General features: G+C 46.4%; 3 protein-coding genes and 1 pseudogene across 7 annotated transcripts; 1 reads left to right on the top strand and 3 right to left on the bottom strand.

The window, feature by feature from the left end:
* Nucleotides 1-424: 424 nt before the first annotated feature.
* On the bottom strand, nucleotides 425-2,813 carry LOC136457235 (pentatricopeptide repeat-containing protein At2g02980, chloroplastic-like; annotated as a pseudogene).
* Nucleotides 2,814-3,270: 457 nt separating this feature from the next.
* LOC136457236 (type I inositol polyphosphate 5-phosphatase 10-like) lies at nucleotides 3,271-8,912 on the top strand. 5 transcript variants are annotated; one of them, XR_010759701.1, is made up of 13 exons: nucleotides 3,271-3,853; nucleotides 4,263-4,364; nucleotides 4,446-4,521; nucleotides 5,133-5,192; nucleotides 5,294-5,363; nucleotides 5,440-5,544; nucleotides 5,975-6,611; nucleotides 6,686-6,879; nucleotides 6,968-7,076; nucleotides 7,456-7,604; nucleotides 7,988-8,190; nucleotides 8,289-8,440; nucleotides 8,518-8,912. XR_010759701.1 is itself a non-coding variant. In XM_066457296.1 (12 exons), exons 2-12 carry the CDS (start codon nucleotides 4,335-4,337, stop codon nucleotides 8,297-8,299), a joined length of 1,644 nt encoding a protein of 547 aa, XP_066313393.1. In that variant the 5' UTR covers nucleotides 3,271-3,743; nucleotides 4,263-4,334; the 3' UTR covers nucleotides 8,300-8,912. The 5 variants fall into 5 exon arrangements, 4 of the variants coding, with proteins under 4 accessions (XP_066313393.1, XP_066313394.1, XP_066313392.1 ...); XM_066457296.1 differs by having other exon boundaries at nucleotides 3,271-3,743; nucleotides 8,289-8,912; XM_066457297.1 differs by having other exon boundaries at nucleotides 5,297-5,363; nucleotides 8,289-8,912.
* A 1,865-nt stretch (nucleotides 8,913-10,777) lies between these two features.
* On the bottom strand, nucleotides 10,778-13,331 carry LOC136460055 (non-specific lipid transfer protein GPI-anchored 2-like). Its single transcript, XM_066459892.1, has 3 exons — nucleotides 12,632-13,331; nucleotides 11,987-12,076; nucleotides 10,778-11,117 (listed from the first exon to the last, which is right to left on the bottom strand). The coding sequence occupies exons 1-3, from the start codon at nucleotides 12,996-12,998 to the stop codon at nucleotides 10,996-10,998; spliced, it is 579 nt and encodes a 192-aa protein (XP_066315989.1). The 5' UTR covers nucleotides 12,999-13,331; the 3' UTR covers nucleotides 10,778-10,995.
* A 2,583-nt stretch (nucleotides 13,332-15,914) lies between these two features.
* On the bottom strand, nucleotides 15,915-20,460 carry LOC136457234 (uncharacterized). Its single transcript, XM_066457294.1, has 6 exons — nucleotides 19,725-20,460; nucleotides 18,948-19,128; nucleotides 18,442-18,547; nucleotides 17,478-17,568; nucleotides 17,317-17,379; nucleotides 15,915-16,894 (listed from the first exon to the last, which is right to left on the bottom strand). The coding sequence occupies exons 1-6, from the start codon at nucleotides 20,316-20,318 to the stop codon at nucleotides 16,235-16,237; spliced, it is 1,695 nt and encodes a 564-aa protein (XP_066313391.1). The 5' UTR covers nucleotides 20,319-20,460; the 3' UTR covers nucleotides 15,915-16,234.
* Between the last annotated feature and the right edge of the window lie 5,250 nt (nucleotides 20,461-25,710).

The raw sequence follows: 25,710 nt of genomic DNA, 5'->3' as shown, positions 1-25,710 counted from the left end.
ACCGTCTTATGGGGTCCGAAGGACCCAATTGTTTCCGGTATCAGTACGAGTCAGAGTAGCATTATTCGTACGAGTTCGTCTTGTTCGCTTAGCTTATAAATCGTACTTTTTCAGTCAACGAACAATATTTTTCTCTCATAACAAATCAGCCAACGGTACTTTCAGCCATGACTTATCAGCCAAACGAACAGGGCATAGAGTAGTATGTCCAAGCACGATGGAATCCGATTTCAAAACGAATTGGAATAAGAGCATTTTCATGGTCCAGCACTCTCATGGTCATATAAGTTAGAGCAGAGCATTCATACATGGTGCGGAATCCGGTCCCAAAATTAATTCTGATAAATCTTTAAAGCTCCCGTAACCATAGATTTAGAGCAGCACTCATCCAGGTAACCATAGAGTTAGAGCAGCACTCATCCAGGTAACCATAGAGTTAGAGCAGCACTCATCCAGGTACGATACAGAGTTTGATTTGTAGACGAATTGAAATGTACAACGCAATCAGTGAATAAATCTCCGAGCCGTAAACCGTCTAGGTAACCATGGAACATCCTGAACGTTCCATTGCAACGGACATATATGTTTGCTAGTATATTAACAAGGAAAAGAAAAGAAAAGAATCACCAAAAGTCCTTACAAGAGCAACTTCCTCCCATAAATTTGTGGAAACGAACGCGATCCCTAACGATGATTTCTCGGTTGTATGACTTGCTTATTATTTTTGCCACTTCATGACAATCAGGGCAAAATCTCAAGTTCTTTACCACCCGAATGACATGAGGGGCTATTGTCTTTAGCAATCCATATGCGATGGCTAGTCTTTCACTATGTTCACAAAGTGCAACTTCCTTTTCCTCATCACCAACGTCATGCAGAACGGCTGCAGTCCAAGGTTTGTGGCCAGCTCGTCGCACCCGGTCTGCTATTTCTCTCAGGACCAGTCTTATCTCCTTGATTTCAGGGTGTGAATCATCGCTCACCACAAACTCATGCAAGTAGCCGTTTATTTCAATTGAACTGCATCCAGCAACAGCAGTAACATTGCTGTCTTTCATCTTCTTCCTCAAATAGCTCACTCTGTCCCACTGGGAGTTCGATGCGTACAAGTTGGAGAGCAGAACGTAGTTCTCTGGATTGTGAGGATCCAACTCAAGGAGCCTCTTTGATGCTGATTCCGCTATGTCAATCCTGTTCAAGCTTTTACAGGCCACAAGAAGAGTCCTCCAGATTATTGAATTTGGTGAGACAGGCATACCAATAACGAAGGAGTAAGCATCATCCAGAAGGCCAGATCGACACAAGAGGTCAACCATGCAGCCATAATTCTCCATTAATGGTTTAATTCCCAAAATTTGCATAATAGACCAATACCGTCGCCCATCGTCCACTAACCCACTATGAGCACAGGCTGACAGCACGCCGATAAAGGTGACATTGTTAGGCCTCACCTAGAATATTGAAATACACACAAGAGCTTAGGTGAGATATGAGAATTGTAATGGCCACTTATGGTTTGTGAAGGCAATATATGAAATCCTAATAATGATTGGAAACTAGGTTGAGTACGTGAACTATCAGTGCTTTCTCTGGAGAAGTAAGTTGAGCATGTAAGCTACAAAATAGAACATACTTCAGTAAAAACTAGATTCTATTGCTGGCCAATTGTATTGAACTACATATACAAGTTAACGCGTATGATTTCATTATCACTGAACCAATAAAATCAGCAAGTGCCTAACCAATCCCTAGATACATATCAATGCAGCATTCTTACCTTGAGCTCTAGCATTCTTGAGAAAAGTCCCAATGCATCCTCTACAAGCCCATGAATTGCAAATCCAACTATCATTGCGCTCCATGCCTTCATATCCTTCTTTACCATCGCATCAAAAACTCCTCTCGCCCGCTCTATCAACCCACACTTAGCATACATATCGATCAAAGCGGTGCTCAGCTCCAGATCGACAGTGATACCTTTCCTATCGATATAAGCATGCACCCACTTCCCCAAATCAAGTGCCCCCTGCCTTGGCGCAAGCAGATATCACACCGACCATGGTGACCTCATCCGGCTCCACCCCCACCGCCTGCATCTCCCGGAACAGCCCCAACGCTTCATTCACCATCCCCACCCTCGAGTACCCACTGATCATCGCGCTCCAAGCGACCAGACTCTTGTCCCCGACCATGCCATCAAACACCGTCCTCGCAAGCGCAACATGCTCGCACTTGGCGTAGAGGTTGAGCAGTCCGGTCTGCACGTAGGCGCTTGCCTCTAGCCCCTGGCGGAGCGCCTGCGCGTGCAGCTGCCGCCCCTCGCCAGGAGCTGGCACGGCCGCGCACGCCTTGAGCGCGAACGCGAGCGTGAAGGTGTTGGGACGCGGGGACCCCGCCCGCAGCATGCGGCGGTAGACGGCCAGGGCGGGGGCGGGGCCCGAGGAGGGGAGCGCGCGGATGAGGGAGTTGTAGCAGAAGGCCGTCGGGTCGGGGATTTGGTCGAACAGGCTGTGGGCGTAGAAGGACGCCGCGGCCGCTGGGGGAGCAGGGCGCCGAGGCGCAGGCGGCGAGGAGCTTGGAGAGCGCGAAGGCGGCGGTGAGGCGTGGGAGGCGGATCCGAGTGAGGTGCGCGTGCGCGCTGCGGAGCGCGAGGAGGCCCCGGCATCGGCGGAGCAGTGAGACGATGTGGGCCTCGAGGGCCTCGCGCGGGAGTGCGGCGGCTTCCTTCGGTTTGAGCAGGTGCATGCGAGGCGTACTTCCTGCGGGACTCGGCCGCTCGGGACGTAGCAGCGGCGCAGGGCGTAGAAGGCTAGGGTTGGTTCGTGTGCAGGGGTGCACGCGTCCGTGTATTCGTTGTGTACACAACGTATTGGCGCCCAACACTCCACTGCACTGCGTATCAGCATCAGAGAGGAATTGAGCGTGATTGGTTTGCTTTTAAAATTTGTCGTGCCATGATTTTGGTTAGTATTTGGTTTGCTATCAAAATTTGTTAAACTCTCACATTTAGCTTTTCAAATCTATGACAATGTTTTTTTTTTTGTCTCACTCTTGATTTGTCAAATATTTGGCACAACAAATTTTGGATGTCAGCCAAGGCTCGGTGTTTTTTTTTAAGCATCAGAGAGGGACAGAGCAGGGAACGAACGAACGAATCCCCGCTTGGCGTTTCGCAACTGGAGTGTGCCGGGGCAAGTACGCAAGCACATGATGCCCCACCATACAAAGGCCGCGCCGTGCCGCAGAACCCACGTCCGAATCCAGCGAGAATTCTCGTCGCTGACAGCGTCGTCTGTGCGCTTCTACTCTTCCCCCACTTTCTCCCCACCACGGGCTTCCCCCCTCCTTCCCTACCGGATTCACCTCGTCCCCTCCCCGTATGGCGCAGCACGTGCGCCCCTCTAACTCGCCCGCCGCCCCGGTCAACTCGACCAGCCGGCGCCCCGGAGGTGGGCGACGCATGCAGATGCGGATCGAATGCCGCCAGCCATTCTAGCGGGAGGCGTTCCTTAAACTATTCTCCTCCGTGCGACAGCTGCGCCCTCCCGCGGTTTAAAGAATCCACGGAAGGAGGGCCCCGATGGCCATGCATTCCCCGGCCTCCCCCGACCCCTTGCCGGATTCCAGGGGCCGCGGCCCGGCGTCTGCTCGTGGAGTTGGTTTTCTTGGCCGGTAGGACTGGCGGCGGCGGCGGTGGTCACTGGTCACACGCCGTGCAGGCAGGACCGCAGGAGCGGTGATTGGTGAGCGCTCTTGGTTGTGGCGGCTTCTTGGCGGCGGGTTTTGGGATCCTGGCTCCTTGGGGAGGAAGCACTTGGAGGTCGAACTGTCGAAAAGGATCTTGCTGGCTTAGGTGGGTATGCTTGATGTGGCATTGTGCATTTCTTATGTGTGGTTTTTTTCGAGGGGAGGATTGGTGATTGAGAGGTTGCATATTGGTGCGGTTTTCATGACAGTCGTTGGAAGGTTTCCCGTTGCAACGGCTGCCGTGTTTTTGTTTTGCGTGATTCTCGTCTGTCGTAGGCGCAGCGAGGTGATTTGTTTTGAATCGCATGTTCTCTCTTTTTTTAATCAGACGCAGACGGTTTTCGTGAATGTGATTTGCTACAATTTGGTTCAAATTTGCATTTTATAACCCTTTTGTTTTTTATAAAAAAATATTCCTTTTTTAGAATTAAAGGAAAATTCATCCGCAAGTTTTTCTTACTTAGCCTCTGCTTTAATCTTATGTACTCTTAACTAAGTACATAAACTGGCCGCAGAATATTAATTACATCGCACGGTGTTCAAACTTAAATATCACAAAGGAAACCTTCTACTGGGTTCAGTGAATAATGGCGTCCACTGGCAAGGGAAAAACAAAGGTGATATTGCTGTGATTGCATTACTACAATTGCATTATGCAGAAACGATACTCAACTTAATTCTGTTTACTTGTATTCCAGGGTTGTGGCCCAAAACTTTTCACAACAAAGGAGAAGACAGCTGCTAAGAGCACAAACAATCCAAGCCGCCATGCTGGTTGGTTCACATCCTTATTTTCCAAAGTTCTATCTAGCAGACTAGCACGGGGAACAATGCCACCTGAATTTTACTTAAAAAAAAACAAAAACAAAACTTTGCCTGTCTTATGAATAGACTTTCTGGTAACTGTCACCTGCCATTCCAAACGTAGAAGGACTGATGGATGTTGTCTTAATTGACCTTAACACACCCAATTTGGATCCCTGAAGAGGAGCTGAAATTGTGGTGCTGAGAGGCAATTGGCTGTTTGGATACTTTACAATTGAACCCAAGAATCTGTCCCCAGTTCCACAACATTATTCTATCACAATAAAATTGCATCACCGCAATTGCTCTGAAATCATGTAATATTTGTTCATTTATTAGTTGCAACCATCCACTTGAAGACATACTTGCGAACAACCGAACAACTACACTCCCTACTGTCATTAGTTCTTGCCAAGTTGCCATGAACCTGTTGCAAAATTGTTTTTGATTTTTCTCCCGAGAATTTAAATCAAACACCTTCTGCTGTTAAGTGCTAACAGTTCTCTAAAAAGAATCTCTAGTTCTTCCTAATACCATGCAACTGGCTACTAACTTTTCTGGGTGCTCATGTATAACACCAGCTAAGCTCGCGCCAAGTTCTTCTAAGGCATCATCATCATCCCCCTTGAGAACGCTTTCAGGTACTCTGGTCTGAAAAGTACTGTGCGTTTCATGATTTCCCAAATTATATTTTCGGTGGTTTTGATTGGCTTCTTATGCTGTTTTAAACTAAATGGACCAGAAGTTAAGAGCATGCGCCTCAGCCATTTCCTTGCCCAATCTTCTAATAACACTACAACTGAACCCATCAGGTATAATGTCTATGTTTCATATCCTACCATCCTTGAGCCTGTTTTATGCTAACTAGGTCAAGCTGTCACTGTGCAGAATATTTGTTTCCACCTGGAATGTTGGAGGAAAAACACCTAGTGCTGCACTGAACATGGATGATTTTCTGCCCCCTGATGACAATTCGGATATTTATGTTTTGGGGTAGGTCTAAAGGGCGTACCCAGCGCAGAGAGCTCCCGCTCTGTGCGGGGTCTGGGGAAGAGTGTCAGTGGCAAGCCTTACCCTCGCCTGTGCAATGCGAGGAGACCCTTGTTGATTTTTTTAGTACCTGCAAAAATTGCTTCCCATGTCATTAGCTGTATCGCCGATGTTTTCTGTTTTCATGTTTACTTACTTGATTCTAGATTTTTCTCACATATTAGTACTAATACACAACTGAAAATGGTAAATTGGTGAAGTTTTACTTGATTCCTCCATGGTAGTGTGGTACCATACAACGTTGTTGCATTGACATATTTGGTATTTATTTGAAGCACAATGAAGTATATCTACTTTCAAAAATATTTTAATGGAACTTTTAAGTTTGATACAAGCCAATGTAATTGCTTTTGTTTGTTTAACATTTGAACAGTTTTCAGGAAATTGTTCCTCTCAATGCTGGTAATGTGCTTGTGATAGAAGACAATGAACCAGCTGCCAGATGGCTTGTTCTTATAAACCAATCACTAAATCGACCAGCTGACATTGATGCCAACGTCTTTCAGCATGAACCATCTCCCTCTGTTGATTCTTCTTCCTCTCGAGCTTCATCAAGCCTCGACACCTCATTCTCTGACCTATCAAAAACAGCAAGTGGCACCACTATCTTTCAGAAATCCTTGCTAAAAGCCATTAGCAAATCTTTCATGCCAGTCCGTAGAAAACAACTTAAGGCCTGCAATTGCCCGGTAGAAATGACCAAAACGTCCTACAGGGATGCTTGCTTTGGATGTAAAAAAGCATATGCAGATGAGACTGATTCCTCTGGAGAGGATGAAGAAGAGAAAGGGAAAGATAAAGAGAAATCAAGGGACTCTGATGGCTTTGTGGTCGATGGAATTACTTCTGGTCCTGCCATTAGGGATCCACTAAAATATAATCTCATAGCGTGCAAACAAATGGTTGGCATTTTTGTTACTGTGTGGGTGAAGAAAGAACTAGTACAACATATTGGGCATCTAAGGAAGTCTTGCATAGGGCGCGGGATTCTGGGCTGTCTTGGAAACAAGGTCAGGACAGAATCATATCAGATTTATCCTGGATGTAATTATTCTATCTATTCCTGAATGCACTTCTACTGCAGGGATGTATATCAATAAGCATGACACTGCACCAGACAAGCTTTTGTTTTGTCTGCAGCCATTTGGCTTCAGGTCAAAAAGAAGGAGACGAATTCAGGAGGAACTCGGATGTTCTAGAGATACTGAGGCTCACAATGTTTTCGAGGATTTGTAGAAGAGCTGGAAGAAAAATCCCGGAGAAAATACTTGATCATGAGTAAGAATGATGTGCCATGTGTTAACATTGTGAATATATGTTCCTTTTCAACATAATTTCCTACTAATTTATGCACTGTTGGTTTCAGTAAGGTGATATGGCTTGGTGATCTGAACTACCGTATTGCACTGAGCTATGCAGATACCAAGAAGCTTTTAATGGAAAATGACTGGGATGCTCTTTTTGAAAAGGATCAGGTAACTTTTCTGTCTCATCAGGAACGTGCCTGTGCTTGAGGGTGGGGTGGGGGGATCTGTAGGACTGCTTTGGGTCTACATCTGCTTCTTTAGTGAATGCCAGAGTTCGAGGATTATCTTTCTTTTAGGAAAAAAAAACTCATCGGAGGATTGGAGCCAGTTCTAAATATGCCTCATTTAAAGAATTAAGTTAATAATTATTCATTGAAAGAAGATAGGAAGATTAAATAATTTGTTTGTTGAAGATGCTACCGCTTTATGCTGACAAGCACTACAAAGGATATCTGAAAAGTTCCAGTAAATCTTTTGATAGCTGATCCCTCCCCAATAAATTGTTATGTCATCACATCACCTTATGTTGTGTATTATTTTGCTTCAGCTTAAAATTGAACGGGATGCTGGGCGAGTATTTAAGGGTTGGAATGAGGGGAAGATATATTTTGCTCCAACATACAAGTACTCCTTTAACTCAGATGCTTATGCTGGTGAGACTGCAACATCAAAGAAAAAGAGAAGAACTCCTGCGTGGTATGCACCACTTTTAAATCTAGTTTCTGTTACACAAAATTACCTAATACTGCCTTCATTTCTTTTTACTCCCAAGTCTCCCAAGTGTCAAAGGAAACATGGTATTCCACAGAAGAAATGAGACATTCTTATTAATACTTCTATTTCAATAATACAATGAAAACCACCACATTCTGCAGTTTTTATATCGTATAAGCTAACTTGTTTAGGATAAAGTTGCTATGCTCCATTGATATCTGTTCCTACACTTTTTTCAGCTTACGATGTAGTTTGGCTGTGTTTTCTTTCCAGTGTTGTGCTGTGAAAATACTGTACTTCTGAACCATCGTTTACTTAACTTATTTATTGCATCTCATCCCTCTGAAGTAGTTGAACTTTGTCAGGTGTGATAGAATATTGTGGCGTGGGGATGGAATTGTGCAGTTATCCTACTACCGTGGGGAGTCTAGATTTTCGGATCACCGTCCTGTTTGCGGAACCTTCGTTGTTGAGGTTGAGGTACTAAACAAGATGACGAAGAGGCGCTCATCAAATGCTGACTTGAGAATTGACGCTGAAGAGCTCTTACCCACGGGCAAGGGTAAAGGTAATGTTATACCTACTGCTTGCATTATTATTATTCTCAAATTTTTTTGGTACTAAATATTAACAAGAATATTCTATGATATTCATTCCATTTGGCAGGCATCGCATGAAATGTGAGCTCTCTGAGAACATGATAAGAATGTATATAGCTTTGACCAGTATATACCCAAAAAAAAAAGGAGAAGCACCACGAAGGACGCCTATGTGGAAGAGGGGTAAACCACGACCAATGTCCTCCCTCATCCTAGCAGGTTTCATGTGCTTTTGATGACTTCGGGAAATTGTTTTCTTTTGAGGAACCACAATATCTAACACGTAGTGTTTGCAGAGTTCCGTCAGGGGCCCTTTTGTAGGTCTGTTGTAATTTCTTCAGCTTAGCTGGAGGCTGCAACTGAGACAACATTTTTTTTCTTTGAGGAAAGCAAGAAATTTATTTTCCTTTATTTTATTACTAGAGCAGGATAAGCAAAGGCCGATGTTTCTTTGTTTTTTCCCCCGGTTATGCTGTTTGTGTGTTGTGTCATAGGATACACAAACTAATCGATTACTAACTCTGTATTGGGGCACTTTGTCTTCATTGGTTTAACTGTGTCGATGTCGATTGGACTTTCAGTTTTAGGGCAACCTTGGAACCAGTTCATTTTAGGAGCTGGTCGCCTTTTTTCCCCAGAAAGAAAGAGATCGATGATAATCTATGCTTTAGTCGACTCTCTCTCTCTCTCTCTCTCTCTCTCTCTCTCTCTCTCTCTCTCTCTCTTCTCTTTTTTTTTTTGGAAATTCGATTTGAATCACCTGTTTGTCACCAACTCGGGTGTGCCGGAGCCTGAAGAACCTGAAGCTACTGAAGAACTGGAAGCATCTGACATAACGGAGGCAGCAGCACGGGAGAAGCAGCTGGCGGGAAGAAGGATCAGGCGCGCCAATACTCGCGTCATCGGGCCGGACTAGCTGTAGGCCCAATTAGGCGTCGTATTGCTCCAGCCCATGTAACGGGAAGGGAGGCCCAGTCTGCTGGCTCCTATGTAACGCTTGCGTGCGAGAGAAGATGAGAACTTGAACCTGACTCGAACCGAACCCAGCCGCTGGGCGTCGGCGGCGAGCTTCGGCGATCGAGGGAGTCTCGATGTACGGTAACACTACATGGCTACATCCGTGTGCCTCCAGCTTGAACCATGGATTCAGCGACAGTTTTTTTTTCTTCATAATACTCCGTTTCGTACTGTGTCACATAACGTGCTCGACCGTGTGGCGGCAGGCACATGTAAAATCTGCGGAGGAACGGACGGCTGTCGAGCTGTGGCAGAGGCGGACGTGGTCCGTAGCCGTGCCGTGCGGCTTCTGGGAACCGTGGGAGAACGTCGGCAGCTGCGGATGCCCGGCGTCCTCCGTAATGCCGGGCAGAGCTAGCAGGCACGTACGCCACGCTATGCCGCAGAACCGGGCCCGGCGCACTTCCACGCCCCGTCTCGCCGTGCCAGTGCCTCTACCGAGCCATTGAGTTGCTGTACGAATTCGTCTCCACGCATGCCCCAGCCAACGGGCTGGACAGCAACGAACGGGAGTTGTATACCCAAACCCAACCAAAGTACTGCAAGAGCAACATTTTTGGATCTTCCTGTCCGTGACCCCTGCACCTGGAAGCAGTCCCTCCCTACACGCGACGAGGAGAAGCTACTATTGCAGCCGGACTCGCATGGTCCGATGGATGGGCAAGCAAATGCCATACGTACAGTACAGTTTTTTTTAAGCCGACGAACAATATTTTTCTTTCACACCAAATCAACCAATAGTACTTTCAGTCATGGTTTATCAGTTAAACAAGCCCAAGCGAACAGGGGACTCTCCTCATTGGCCCTGTTCGACTTGCTGAATTTTAACTGAAATTGGCTGAAAAATACGGTTCTAGTTGAATTGTTGTGAGAGAAAAATATTATTTCAACTAAAAAAACAAACCGAACAAACTGAATAGTAAGCCAAACTGGGCCATGAATGTTCCAACGGCCAGCGCTCAAGATGAACGGACGACCACCGTCCACCGGGGGCTGGAGTCAACGGCCTGCCGACCGCCAGATCCAACGCTTCTCCGGTTCAGTTCCTCCCCGGCCGGCTTCCCCCGGCCCACACGACTCTCGACAGCTCATCGCCAAGTTTCGCTCTCGAATTATTCCATCACCCGTGCCAATTCATCGCCGCCACTGTTCGCTAGTAGTATTGCCACTGCACAGCATTTGCTGCCTTGTCGCGTCCGTGTGTGGATCGTGACTCGTGACCTTGTGACCCGAGGCAGATCGAGAGAGACCAACAGTGCCGGCGACATTGATCGAACTGCGTATAGTACTCCCTAATTCTCGTTTTTTAAAAGTTAAACGGTTTAAACTTTAACTAAATTTATATAAAAATATACTAACATTTATAATATAAAATAAATATCATTAGATTAGTTATAAAATATATTTTCATAATAAATTTATTTAAAAATATAAATATTAATACTATTTATTATAAACTTAGTTAAAGTTGAGAAAATTTAACTAACACGCATCTCATAATTGCGTTCTTTTGCGGACGGTGGTAGAAAGATACGAAGACGATGATGCTATGTACACAGAGTCACGAGCTCTAGCAAATTACAGTACACGCCCCCAAGGAACTATTATTACAAAGAAACAAATCCGGAAGAATCTCGTGCCTGGAATAGTTGTTTGTACGTAATAAGTATCATAATGCACAAAACAAATATGTGTTGTAAGAAGAATGAGGAAGAAATCACAAGTCTAATAAGACGACTGGCAAACTCTGACATGGTCTAGAACATAATCCCGGCGGCGGCCGTGGCGAGGGGTAGCGCGGCGAGGGTGATGAGGCTGCCGGCGGTGACGCGTCCCGGGGCGTGGCTTGAGGATTTGGCTGACCCGGCCGGCGTGTTGGCTGAAGAACACAACAGCGATTGGAGGCGAAGTTATCAGAGCAAGTAGGCAATCTAAGATTCTTTTTTGATAAAGTCAATATAATATTGTAAGGGGTGTTTGGTTTAGTAGCTACTAAACGGTTTAGTTACTTTTAGTAACTCCAGAGTTACTAGAGAGAACTAAACCCCTTTTAGTAGCTTTTAGTCATAGCGTTTGTTTAAAAAGTTACCGACTAAAAGCTCAGCCCTTAAGAATGTGTGAGCGTGACAAACTGACAACTGCTGAGGGAACCTCTACAGAGCATCGGTTAACATCAGGAGCACAGAAATTAATTAAGAGCTGTCACTGATGGATATTTAGTGCTAATATTCTCTATTCTCTTCTATGCAATGGATTTTCAGGCAGCGAGCAAGCAAGAGAGAAAGAGCTAAAAAATGATCTGTTTTTCATAATTTTTCTAGCACATATTGCTGGTCTCGATACCTATTTCAGTGTCAGCGCTTTCAATGCTTTAATCCTACAGAACTGGTTTTAACAGAGGTGTGCAAAGTGATACATCTCCAACAAAGATAGGAGTACGAGGCCACGTTTAGATTGCAAAAAAATTCAAACCGATGAATAGTAACACTTTCGTCTTATTTGGTAAATATTGTCCAATCGTGGACCAACTAAGCTCAAAAGATTCATCTCGTGATTTCGAACTAAACTGTGCAATTAGTTATTTTTTTTACCTACATTTAATGCTCCATGCAAGCGGCTAAAAATTAATGTGATGAAAAGAGAATGAAAAAACTTAGAATTTAGAGGTGATCTAAACAAGGCCTGAGCTAGCAAAGGACTGAGAAAATCAAATCAAAGCAAGTAAATAATAGTAAAGTTACCACTTACCAGGCACTTCTGGGCCGCCAGAAGATGGAGAGAGGCCTGACACGGGCGCGGCAGTAGGCACCAATCCCGCGGGGATAGGGACTCCGAAAGCTGCAGATATAAAATAGTTCACTCAAACTTAGGTCCAGTTTAGTTACCAAAATATTTTGTAAAATTTTTCACATTTTTCGTCACATCGAATCTTTGGACGCATGCATGAAGCATTAAATATAAATAAAAAATAAAACTAATTACATAGTTTAGCGAAATCCACGAGACGAATCTTTTAAGCCTAATTAGACTATGATCGGACACTATTTACTAAATAACAACGAAAATGCTACAGTGCCCATTTTGCCAAAAATTTTGGAACCAAACGAGGCCTTAAAAGTAACCAAACCACACAGTCTTAGTTTAAGTGAGGTACCTGAACAAGTCATTAGCTAGACTAGAGCAACTTCCATTTCGTAACTTTATCTTCGTACTACAAATACAAAGCATGACAGCATGAGCAAAGAGGTGGGTTTTCTCGCCGTACTACTCCTATTAGTGTCTGCCATTTTTTCATATTTTTGCAGGAACAGTAAGCAAATTTAGCTACGAATGGATTTGACTGGTTAGCTGTGCGCAACATGGCAGTACGTAACGTAGTGCGCGCGTACGTACCTGCGCATGCGGCGACGGGCGGCGCGGTGAGGCGGCAGATCCCCGGGAGCGCGAGCGCGCGCTTGTAGTCGATGCTGACGCCGTAGGACTCGGCGCCGCCGCCCAGCAGCTGGCAGAGGCAGACGGGGTGGGACTCGAGCAGCCCGGCCAGCTCCGGGCAGCAGGGCTTGTCCGGGTGTCGCGTCGTGCTCCCGGCCGTCACGTACGGCAGGCAGTCCGACATGTTGAGCACCGCGTTGAAGCACTCCTCGCTGATCCCGGCCGCCGGGCCAGGGGCGGCGGCCGGCCCCTGCGCCGACGCCATCACGAACGCCAGCGCCACGGCCAGCGCTGCAACAAGCACCGTAGGCCGCCCCAGCATTGCCATGCTATGCTCCTACTGCTAATGCTAATGCTAGTTAGCCGAGGCGGTGCGGTGGTGGTTTCTGGCGCGCTTTGCTGAGAACTGACCTGACTCCTATATGCTACGACTGCCTGTGTGAGTGTGACTCTAACTGACGGCAGCGTGCGTACCGGCCGGGGTGAAGCGTGTACCGAACTACCGATGGAGCAGGGCCGGGCCTGGTCGAGCTGCAGTTTGCGGCGAGGTAGTCGCAGCGTGTCTTTAGCGAGCTAACCAAAGCAACTGGTGTCGCTACTCACTACGACTGCCACTCCCCTCCAAACCAAGAGTGTTCCTGGCCGGGGCGATTTTCTACACGAGAAACGTTGCCAGGTTACGTGCAGTAGTTCATAGGAGCCGGTGAGAATCACAGCAAAACTGCCCGCGCGGCCGGGTCCCCCGCGATCCGCGATCGCGATCGGTCCAGGCCCATCCATCTCCCATCTGCCACTGCAGTGCAACTGTGGAAGCCGCCGCTCGCTGGTCGTCGGCGGTCGCTAGCCACCCGGCCGCTGCCCCTGCGCGCGAATGAATGCGGATATGAATGCGGCTGCCCCTGTAGGCCGGGGCGTTGCGGCAGCCGGCAGCAGCGCGCTGGGAAACCGGACCGAGACGGAACCGGAGCCGGAGCGGGCGCCGGTGCCATGTGCGTGCGGGCAGCGCTCGCACCCGACTTGAATGCCGCATCAATGCGGCGGCCCCAGTGCGGAGACCACTAGACCAGAGACCACAGCACGCTCCAGGCATGGCTGCTTGCTCGCGCACAGCACAGCGATGGCCGATGAGCCTCGGCCTTGTTCGTTTGAGAAATTTTATTATTCGGTGCTGGTTTAAAGTTGTCTTTATTGGCCCTGAAACAAAATTTCTTATCTATTTGGCCTCCCTCGAAGTTTCGTTTTTCAATTTGGTCTTACCGTCATCTCCCGCCTCTAACACCGTTAAGTGGCACACGAAAAGACCAAACTACCCCTGAGACATTATGAGAAACCAAAGGTCACCCAGGCAGCATAAAAACATAATTTTGAGCACTTTGAATCCAATTTTCATAACACAAATTTTTATGTTATGAAAATTGGATTCAAAGTGCTCAAAATTATGTTGTTATGCTGCCTGGGTGACCTTTGGTTTCTCATAATGTCTCAGTGGCAGTTTGGTCTTTTCGTGTGCCACTTAACGGTGTTAGAGGCGAGAGATGACGGTAAGGCCAGATTGGAAAATGAAACTTCGAGTGAGGCCAAATAGGTAAGAAATTTTGTTTCAGGACCAAGAAAGAAGGATAACTTTAAACCAGGGCCAAATAAGAAATTGCTCCTTGTTCGTTTCCTCGGCCCCGTTGGCTAGATGAATCTGAAGAAATTTGTGAAAGAAAAACATCGTTTCAGATGAAAAAAAGAAGCGGATGAAGTCGGGTTTAAGGGCACGCGAACGGGGCTCGTCTCAAATGTTTGACATACATATGGAGTATTAAACGTAGACTAATTACGAAACTAAATACACAGATTGTGACTAATTTACGAGATGAATTTTTAAGCCTAATCAGTCCATGATTTGATAATGTGGTGCTACAGTAAATATATGCTAACGGCGGATTAATTAAGCTTAATAAATTCGTCTCGCAGATTACTGAAGAATTATATAATTTATTTTATTATTACTATCCGAACATTCTTATATGACACCATAAACTTTAGCTCCTAGATTAACTACTGGCTGTATCAAGTGTGCGTCGCCTTTAGTGTGCTCCGAAAATCAGTTGAGGCCATGAGAGGGATCGGGCTAGAAATTTGAGCTCCTCTTCCGACATTCAAGCGCCGTCCTCGAGAGGGTGAATACGGAGTAAGGCTGTTTTCAACGGGATATCCGTTAGGAGATCCAAATCTAAAATGGATCTTCAACGTAATAACTATATTCTCTAACAGAGTACCTATATGGAAGACTCATTTTGAATGTTAGAAGATGTATAATTCAAATCTGAGTATCTTTTTTCTGGAGATCCATTTACAGAAAAGATTTTCTTTTATGTCTTGTTGTTAGAGAAGACAAAAAAATAGATATTAAACTCTTTGCTTGTAGTACTATTTAAACGTAAAATTGGTCTTCTATTTTAAGTAAGGGTGGTCGGAGACAGTCAGCACTCGGCATGGCATGTCTTACACCACGCCACAGTGCCAATAGCGTCCGGCGTTGAGCGAACAATATGGCTCTGAGCCTCTTCTCTGATCATGCTTGTGTATGTGTGCCACGTTGCATTTCGGAGCAGCAAAGCAAGGATCGATGCTAGTACCTTTTCAATCCGTTTAGAGCCTTTTATTTGGAACACAGGAATTTTACATGACCCATTCATGAATTTAATAGAAATCAGTTCAATTTCACATGAAAAACACATGAACCGGATTTTTCCCCGTGTACAAAAGAGGCCCTTAGATTTGTATGTCAGGGCTTAGCATAAGATGAATTGTGTTTCAAACCTATTGTTGAGTTGTCTCCGGTGAACAAGCTTATGTAGTTTTCCCTTTTTACTACAGATTTTACTGAGTTTGAACACGGCATTTGCTTTGGAGCTTCTACATGGATGGTTGTTGAGCAGTTCTAGTGAGTGTCCTTCTGGTCCTGAAGATGTAGTCCTCTAAGTTGTAACTCCTCTTTGCGCAAAATGAGTTCACATCTGCGAGACTGCATCCTGCGAGGAACGACGGCCAGAGCATTAGAGCATGCTGCTGTGTTTTGTACATTAAGGAACGGACAAAGAGCACGTCCACGCATCGAGAAATGTATAGTATGGTGATTGCATCGTGAAATCAACTCATTCATCATGCATATACAATTATTAGCTTGTGAGGAATAAGATGACGATCAACTCATTTCACTCCACAAACCAAATAAAAAAGTAAGGAATAAGAAGATGGACCACCTCATTCCTCAAACCAAACACACCCGTAATGTATATATATTCCCGGAAGGTAACATAACAATTCAACTACAACAAAGTTTCTTTAAACACCAGACCTCTCCTGGAATATGCGAAGAGCTATAGTATGTGTTGTGCAAAGTAAACTTTACAGGAGGAGGTAGCATAACAATTCAACTACAACAAAGTTTCTTTAAACACCAGACCTCTCCTGGAATATGCGAAGAGCTATAGAATGTGTTGTGCAAAGTAAACTTTACAGAAGGAGAAGCGCTTTGTCTTTTAAATTTGGATACCCGGTTCAGTCAAATTTTCAGACTGCGGTATCATCTTCAGGCTCATTAAATTGCTCTTCGTACGCATCCTCCTCGAGCCCGTCCTCAATGCTGCTGTCAGCACTGACACCACCGTCGTCTTCATCGTTGTGGTTGGCACTATCAGTATCTTCTTCATCAATCGAGCACAACTCTTTCCAATCACCATTTTCGTTTACACCAAGGATGCTGCCGTTGGCCATCTCGGCATTCTCCAAGTCGTCTGTACCAATATTACTTCCTATTTCAATCTGATTCACCTTAACACTAGGAAACTGTAGAGGCTTATTAGGCCAGTCCTTAAAGAAATTGTTCAAGGTCATGAATTTGAACACCTGGAGAAGTCTACGTCTATCCCTCTTGATATCAGAACTAAGAAGCTTCTGCAGGAGGGTTGGTTCTCTGCTCTTGGCCATTGCATCATCAGCGCGAGGAGTACGGTTCCATACCTTAGATCTTTTAGACTGAAAACCTCCACGCTCATACCTTGGTCTTTTGTTATTATTGAAACGATTTCCAAAATGGGAATCCCTGCATTGAGTTTTCCTACTATTTTTATTTTCGATGCATTGATCCCCAGTGTCTGATAGATAGCCAGGTGGTAGCTCAGGTAGGTCAAAACCCAGTTCTTGCTGCTTTGCTAGGACTTCCTTCAGCTCCTGCACCAAATAAAACAGTAGCATCTAAGAGCCAGACCAACATACATTTCCTTATTGAAATAATATCATCAACATTTATGTGCCCACTACTTGAATGCTGTGGACAGCACTTATACTCCCTCCAGTCACAAACAAGTAACATTTTGGACATCGAGACAGTCTTCAAAACACAACTTTGACTAGTACCTTCTGCTACAAAATGTTTTACAAAACATTTCAAGACAAATCTACCCAAATCATTTTCGAATATCCAAACTCAACACATAAGAAATAGTATGCAAACACTTGGAACCCCAAAACATCACTTATTTGTGACTGGAGAGGGAGTAATTAGAAATCATTTAAAGCCAAACCAATTCCATTTTCCTTTAAAAATGAGAAGGTACATCATGATCATAAATTAATAATAACAATAGGATAACCTGACGTCGTAGCTGGGCATCTTTGTCCTTGTTTTCATCATCTGACTTTATCTCAGACAACTTCTGCATTTTTTAGTATATAAGCAGCTGGTCAGTAAATGTTCCTTTCATGCAGACATGAAGTTGGTCAGGCCTAGTGAAAGGATGGTGCAAACATGGACCTTATTTACGTTGACACTTGTAGGGTAGTTCTTCTTTCGTGCCTCTACCCATCGTTTAACTTCATTTGCGTCATAAATTATTGGAGGGGGCCTGCAAGTACATGTTTTCCATAAGAAATAGGAATCTGTAACCCAATGATTAATTTGTGTTTGTACAGCAATAAAGAACGGGAGGCTAGGCAGATAAACTTCAAAGACACAAATAAAAATGCACCAATAGAAAGTGAATGCAGAAAAAAATAATATGAAGTTGAGGCTCTCTTGTTCAATGTGCTGTCCTAGCATATCAACCTGTTTCTAGACATTAATAAGGCATTAAAAAGTTGAGGCTCTCTTGTTCAATGTGCTGTCCTAGCATATCAACCTGTTTCTAGACATTAATAAGGCATTAAAAAATTCACCAGAGAAGCATGTGCTTCAACTATTCTAAAAAATATAAAGGCATATGAACTTCTGAGGGTTTGATGGCAACATAAGCATACTAACTGAGCAGTGGACGCTGTATCCAAGTTACCTAAGTACTACCTCCGGTCAAAACTACCTGACACATTTGACTTTGAATGGTCTTCCATGCATATCCTTGACCACTAATTTCTTCTAGAATAATATTCTTAAAATCCTCAAAATTTAAGAGGTTTTGCAAGTATTCTGAATACAAATATACACATATAAATTACATGTGTCCAAACTAAATAATGTAATAGTTATTGATGTTTGTAGTTTTCAAGTTAGACCAAATCTTGTCCGCAACGACAAGCTTTTGTGACTGGAGGGAGTACTTAACACGAAAATTTGGTAAAATGCATAATAAAAAGGTCTGAGGTCATTATAACTCCAAACAGACTAGAAGAGATGCCGACATCGCTAACACTTAATCTGGTTCTTCTCAATGAGACACGTGTAGCCGGCTTATTAGTAATAGCAATGATATTAACAGTAAAATACACCATTTGGTAAGTCATACTTTCGTCGTCCTCCAGATGCTGGAGCTGGAATATCACTGCAATGTCCTGATGCTGAACTTTTGTGGCCCATGAAGTTTGATTTTATTTCTCCCAAGTTGTTGCTTCCTGATAAAGTATGAAATAATCATGTCAGTTAGTTGGAGAGATATTATTCAATATGATAGATGATGAAACAACAGTGGCAGATTTTGGAGAGGTACAAGTAAAATGGAGCTTAGAAAGATATTTTCCCACAAAAAGATTCAAGGTTAAGTGGATGTGAAGGCTAGTTTTACATATTGTTCGAAAAAGAATGCATTGCAGACTTGCAATGATGAAAGACGCTCCAGCTTGATGATTAACATTTAGCATAGCTTCAGTCCAAAACATACGATCCCAGCTCCTTGAATACGGAGAGAAGGTAGTCATTGTTTAATTTTGCAATCTTAGAGTGTATGAATGTTCAAAAGCAAGAGGTGAAAAGAATTAATATGTATGGTTAACAGCATGTCATAGATCACACTACCTCTTCCATGACTTTGATTAGGGTGCCTTCCTCTGCCCCTCCCTCTAAATGCACCAAATTGCCTGCCACCTCTACCATCTCTTCCAGTGCTAAATCCTGATTTCTGATCTGTTATTTTGTTCCCACTTTCAGAGGCAAAATTAGATATGCTGCCAGCTGCTTTATTCTCAAAGTGATACACCTGTTGTATTCAACAAATCAGAAATTAAATGAGTCAATGCATTCTTTAATTAATGGGGGAAAAATGTCACTGAAACGCAATAATCTAAACAGAATAGGTTACAGCTGATGATGTTAAACTTATCTACACAATCATTAACAGATGGCAATAACATAAGATGATACAATACAAACACTTAAAAGAAATAAGGAACCAATCTAAGAAAAGTTATAGAGCATAAGAGGAATAGAACTAGACCACCAAAAGGTTCAAACCACCAATGTGGAAATGAACAAAGGGCATCAAGAATAAAGTTAGCCTTGCTCATAGGGCCATATGGTGGAAACGTCGATGGGAGATCAGGTGACTCAGCAATGTTAGGTTAAACATTTATTGTTTGATTGCAATACAGCGTGGTTTATCTCTACTGACAATCATGCTTGGAATCCAGCACACTGATTGGAATCTTAAGCATATGGAGTGGCCATCTTAATATCATCTCCTACGAATATCCATGAAAAGGTCTGCAGAAGAGAAAGCTATGCCAATGCAAATGCCTAGTGTTAGTTCATACCCATAGATCAATTTCAACAAATAACGGCACATGATTCAATCACCTCGCCGTTGCCGCCAGCACTGCTATTCTGGTCCTTCCTCCCAACGTCGATAATCGGCCCCGGCGTGCCACCGCTGCCAGCTTTGCTGTTGTGGTCCTTCCTCCCAACGTTAAGAATCGGCCTCGACGATCCCCCGCTTCCAGCGCTGTTGTTGTTGTTGGGACCGTTCCCCGCATGGCTCATCATGGGACTGGGTGGCCGCGGGCCACAAAACCCAGGACCGCCAGGCCGAAAGGCCCCGCCGCCATTGAAACCGGCAGGCGGCGGGCCGCCCGCGAAGGGCGCAAACTGATTGGGGTTCGCCGGGAACCCTCCGGGAAAGAACGGCGCCTGCTGCTGCTGCTGGAGCGCGGCGGCGGCGAGGAAACCGAGATTCTGGAGGTGCTGGGCCTGGCCGAGGAGCTGCAGCGCCAGAAAAGGGTTGGCCGCCGCCGCTGCAGCCATGGGGTTGGCGGCGGCGGCGAGGTTGGGGACAGGCGGCGGGAAGGCGGGGTGCATGTGGGTACCGGGAAGGTGAGGCCGGCCCGGGTCGCCGCCGGGCCGTGCGCGGTGGTGTTGGTTGAGGTTGGGGCGGGGAGGGTGGAAGGGGCGCATAGCCGCGCCGGCGTTTTTGGTCGGCGAAGAGGGCCGCCGTCCAGTGACGGTGGGGGAGAGATTTTGTGTAGGGTTTTAGGCCTCGCGGGCACGTTTGATACCTTTCCTGCCTCTCTTCCTTTCGCGGAAAAGAAGTGCCCACCCCGGCCGACCCTAAAAAAAATGAGAGTTTTAGCTTTGGGCCATTAAAAAAAAGATAGCCCTTAGCTCCGTGTCACTAAAAAGTTCAACGCAGGTACCACTTAAGACTATCTCCAACAACATCATATAAAATACAAGACCCATTTCATATTTAGGTAGCGCTATAGGTAAAGGGTTCGATACCCATTTTTTGTTTTCTCCAGCAACAGGATCCAAAAGAGAACCCTTTCTATAAACGAGTCTCCAGGAGAAATGATACTCATATTTGGGTTGTGCCTCTGCTGTAACCCAAAATAGGTCTTGCATATAGATATTATGTTGGAGACTCAGTAACATCCATGACATATTTTGGGTTTGGGTCTCCGTATAAGTCTCCATTGGAGACAGTCTTATATAAGTTTTTTTTCTCCCAACCCGATGCGTCCACCTTCCGTCTGACAGCCTTAACATGTGGGCCCAACCGATGATAATGTCTAGAATACCCTTCCCTCACAACCCTGTCCTCTCACTTTCTCTAGTGGGGCCAACCTGTAAGGGACTTGGACACCTTCGTCCTCAAGAATGCAGCGGGGAGGGGGGAGCTCATCCGTGTGCCGTCACAGCTGCCGGGGCGGAGCTCGCTGCGCGCCGTTGTGGTGGCCGCGGGGCGGAGCTCGCCGCACGCCAGTCGCGGTGTCTGAGGCGGAGCTCGCTTGTGCGTGCCGCCATGCCCCTGCCCCTGGCGCCAAGCGTGGGAGAAGAGGAAGCTGTTCGACAACGACAGCAAGCTGCTCATGACCCTGGCCAAGCCCACACTCGTCGCCGCCGCCACCATTGTTGACCTCGGGTTGAGCTCATTGATCTCCGCGCACACAGCCCGATTCGCCTCCCCGTTTCCTTTGTCGGCACCACAAGAGCATGTCGTGTTCGCCCATCCACCTCTTGGCGTCCATCTATGGCCGCACCGGCGTCTCCCTGGTGTCCGGAGATGGAGCTCACAGCTGGGCGAGAGCCACACCGCGCCATATGGGACGGCCGCATGCCGCCTCGAGGCTGGCCGCGAGCCGCACCTAGGGCCGGCCGCGCCACGCCCTCAAGGACGGCCACGCCGCCCTGCCGCGGCCTGCTGGCCACCACCCCCGGAGCTCGCCACGTTTGTCATGGCAGCCCAGCATAGACAGACGGCAGGCGCTCGCCAGCCTGAAGAGGATGGCGTGGGAGGACGGAGTGTCGCGTGGCCTCCTCTCCGGCATGCAGTGCGGCGGCGGCGGTGGTGGCGTGCACGTAGGCACGCGGAGTCACGGGCAGTCACGGACCCGTGCTACCCAGCCGATTGATATTGGAGAGAGAGAAAATAAAATAAGTGAGGAAAAAAAGAAAAGGATGGAGAAAATAAATCCATGAGGCCATTTTAGACTTTTTACACCTTAGTTTAACACCGTTATCAGTGAAGGTAGACGGAATGATTTGTAAGACAAAAAAAAGCTTAGGTGAGTGGCATATAGATAAGGGCCATCTTTTTTAATGGTACACATGTAAAACTCTCTAAAAAATGCTCTCTCATGCTGGCAAGTCTAATCTTGCTAGGAACGCACCCGAAAGCCGTCGGTTCTCTTACCGCGCCTCTCTTTTTTACAAAAAAAAAGTTTATACCCTCTTTGAACCTAGATACTGAAGTCTTGAATTAAGAATTAGAATCAGATTTATTCAATTCTGCTGTTGGTGTCCACGAAATTGAGATTTACAATTACAACCTCAATTCCTTTTTTTTTGTTTGGCTTCCCCCCTCCCCTCCTTTTTTCTGTTTGATGGTAGCTCACCGTAAGTACTGAACTAGGGGTGAGGCTCATTGAAAGGTCCTAATATGGCTAGAGGGTGGATGAATAGCCTATTTAAAACTCTATAAATCTACTAGAGCAATTTGTTAGTAAATTAAATGGTAAAATACAAACTTGCTCTAGCTCTACAAGGGTTGTACGCCACCTACCCAACAATTTTAGTTGCTATGATCTTTAGGCACATAAGAGGCTAAGTCACTACTCACTAAGAGCTCTCAATAAGGCTACACTAAAGAGCTCCACTAGATAAAACTAAGCTACCAAGCAAGCTCTTAAAACTAGCTACACTAAAGAGTTTGCTACAGCTAGTTTGCAAGAAAGTAATGGAATGAGTAGGGTGATTATACCACCGAGTCAAGGAATAAACCAATCACAATATGATGACAACCAATCACCGGGAGAAATCCAATTATAAGAGACACAAGATTTTTTTCTCGAGGTTCACGTGCTCGCCAGCACGCTAGTCCCCATTGTGTCAACCAACACTTGGTGGTTCGATGACTAAGAGGTGTTGCACAAAACTCATCCAACAAATGGACACCGTAAGAACCTATCCACAAGTGAGGTAACTCAATGACACGAGTAATTTACTAGAGCTACCTTGTGGCTCTTCGTCGGGGAAGGTGCAAGACCCCTCACAACCACCGGAGCTAGCCATGAATAGTCACCAACACGCGCCGAAGCTCCTCCGCGGAAGGGTGGGAAAAGAGGTTGTATGGCGGTGGTTTCGGCGACAGTCTCCGTAGAGCCCTAGGACTCAGAGTCTAGATTTTCCTCTAGGATGGTTTGGAGGGATGCTTTGGGGTGTCGGCTGATCTGCAGCATGTTGACAGCCGACGAGAGCAGGTCGGCGAGAGGATAGATGTCTCTCACCTGGTCGGTGAATTTACCTCTTAGGGCATCTTGATAGGTGGCGACGACGCTGGTGAGCCCAAAGGGTAGGGCCATAACCCCTAGAGTTCCTGATCAGCCTCTGATAGATCTGAATCAGAGGATGGTTGGCGCGGTGAATTATTGGTGAAGTCGACCTCAGAGGCGGTTCTAAGACCGGATCTACAGTCGTAGGTGTTGGGGTGGTCAGCGTAGAATTGATCTGCACCGGCTCGATGAGCTCTCCATCTCCATCAGCGTTGATGACCCACGAGATTGATCTGACCGTGAAGATCTAGCCGAGCTGTGGGAGTGACGAAGAGCCTACATAACGTACCATCTTGTTCGACATGGAAATAGCACGTACACCCCTACCTGGCGCACCAACTGTCGACAGAATATCGTCGGCAGTCCTCCGAGGGGTATCCCACGAAGGTAGATTGATCGGTAGATATGCGTGTAATCGAGAACAAGAAGGCAACAGAGACATAAGAGTTAGACAGGTTTGGGCCATCAGCGTGACGTAATACCCTACTCCTATGGTCTGTTGGATTGTATTGGCTATGATATGATGTTGTGTGTGTTTGGAGGGGGTCCCTGCCCGCCTTATATAGTCTGGGGGGGCAGGGTTACAAGTTAGATAGATCTAGGAGATAACCAGAAAGCAATAGCAGATTACAAGAATCATGGGATCAAACATATCCTAACAAATCTCGTAGTATCTTTAGGATATCTTCCCGGTGTCTTGCGAGGGGCGCCGAGCAGCACCGTGCTCCGCAAGGCTTTGTCTTGTGGGCTAGACCACCCCTAGGGGCGCAACCCATGTAGTCTGTTATGGATATCTAGGGTCATACCCCCACATGCTCCAAGCCATCTAGGTGGTAGCAACCACCAAGAGAAACAAGAAATCCGTAGCCATAATGATCCCCAAGTATCACTAGATGCAATCACTCAAGCAAATGCACTTGGAATCACTCCCAAACTCACTATGATGATGAATCAATGATGGAGATGAGTGAGAGGTGTTTGCCTAGGTTTATAAAGATGTCAAGTATGTCAAAATACCAAGAGAGTGAGCCCCAAGCCGGTCAAACCCTTTAAATATGCACCCTCAAAGAATAGAGTTGTTGGCTCTACGTAGACCTAACCGGATGCTACGATCGGACGCTGCCCTGTGTGGGGGTATTAACCCCTATACCCTTACGGCTAAGCTTGGGTCGGCCTAGATCGATGGATCCGGTCCACCCGAAAGACGATGTGTGGCCCAGCCAAGGTCTGGTCCACCCGAAAGACGATGTGCGGCCTAGCCAACCTGATCGGAGTCCCGTATAAGGAGTCAAGGCGGATTTGGTGATCAAGCAGGATCCGGGTCGGTTAGAATAGGAATCCTTATCTTGCCACATATGGCAATTGTAACTGACTAGGATTGGTTTCTAGATCTGTAACCCTACCCCCCGGACTATATAAGGCGGGCAGGGGATCCCTCTAAAAAATATCTCTCATTGACATACAGCAATACAAATCAGACACAGGACGTAGGTATTACGCCTTCTTGGTGGCCAAACCTGGATAAAACCTCGTGTCTGTCTTGCGTCACCGTCTTGTTTGTGGCTTGCGCATCTGTCTGCCGCCAATCTACTACCTTGGGCATACCCCTAAGTAGACTACCGACCATATTTTGTCGATAGTGGCGCGCCAGGTAGGGGGTGTGCGTACTGCTCTCCAAGCAAACAAGATGGTCATCGTCTCCGGCTCCATGGCTACGCCGAACGGCCTCACGTTCACCATCAGCCAGATCACCTGGACCACCGGCTCCGATGACTCTATTGCTGTGACCGCGGAGGAGGCGTGGATTCAGTCCGCGCCGACCACTACTTCACCTGCATCGGCTACGGCTCCGACCACGACGGATACGGCTCCGACTACTACGGATACGGCTCCGACCACGATGGATCTGGCTCCGACCATGGTACATCTAGCTCCAACCATGCCTACGTCACCTTCAGCCACGCCGACAACCCGTCATCCGCTTCCCCGCTACAAAGGGAAGCCGATCGACAACACCGACCTGCTCGACTTCATCGATCGGGTCGGCACCAAACTCGCTGAAAGTCTAGCCCTGGTAAGTACGATTCAAAGTCAACCTAATGAGCAGGTAACCGCTCCCCACAACAGATCTACCCGACCAGCTCGGACCAGTCGTCCTACACGACTTGGAACAGATCTCGTGGTCATATCTACTCCTGAGGGGTGCTCCGCTCATCGCCAGCCAACCTTCGCAACAGGTCTCCGACTCTCCGAGTATGAAGCCTCGATGGAGAACCACCAGGTCTAGCCCTACGGCCTACGAAACACTGCCTCTAGCTACGCATACAACTTACAACGCCGCTCAGATCTGTGTTTTATGCGCCGACCTCGACCGAAGCCACTCAACTTCGTCAACATGATCCGGATTGAAGATTATCGTGAAGGATCCATCCACACGGTCCAAGAGGGTGACTCCAGCTCCTCGTCTGGCACCGCATCTGATGCCTCCATCCACACCAAGCTCCAGCATCACGGAG

Source organism: Miscanthus floridulus, chromosome 6 (assembly GCF_019320115.1).
Source record: "Miscanthus floridulus cultivar M001 chromosome 6, ASM1932011v1, whole genome shotgun sequence".
Classification (NCBI taxonomy): domain Eukaryota; kingdom Viridiplantae; phylum Streptophyta; class Magnoliopsida; order Poales; family Poaceae; genus Miscanthus; species Miscanthus floridulus.
The sequence above is the reverse complement of the archived record's forward strand: the minus strand, read 5'-3'. Positions and strand labels throughout refer to the sequence as shown.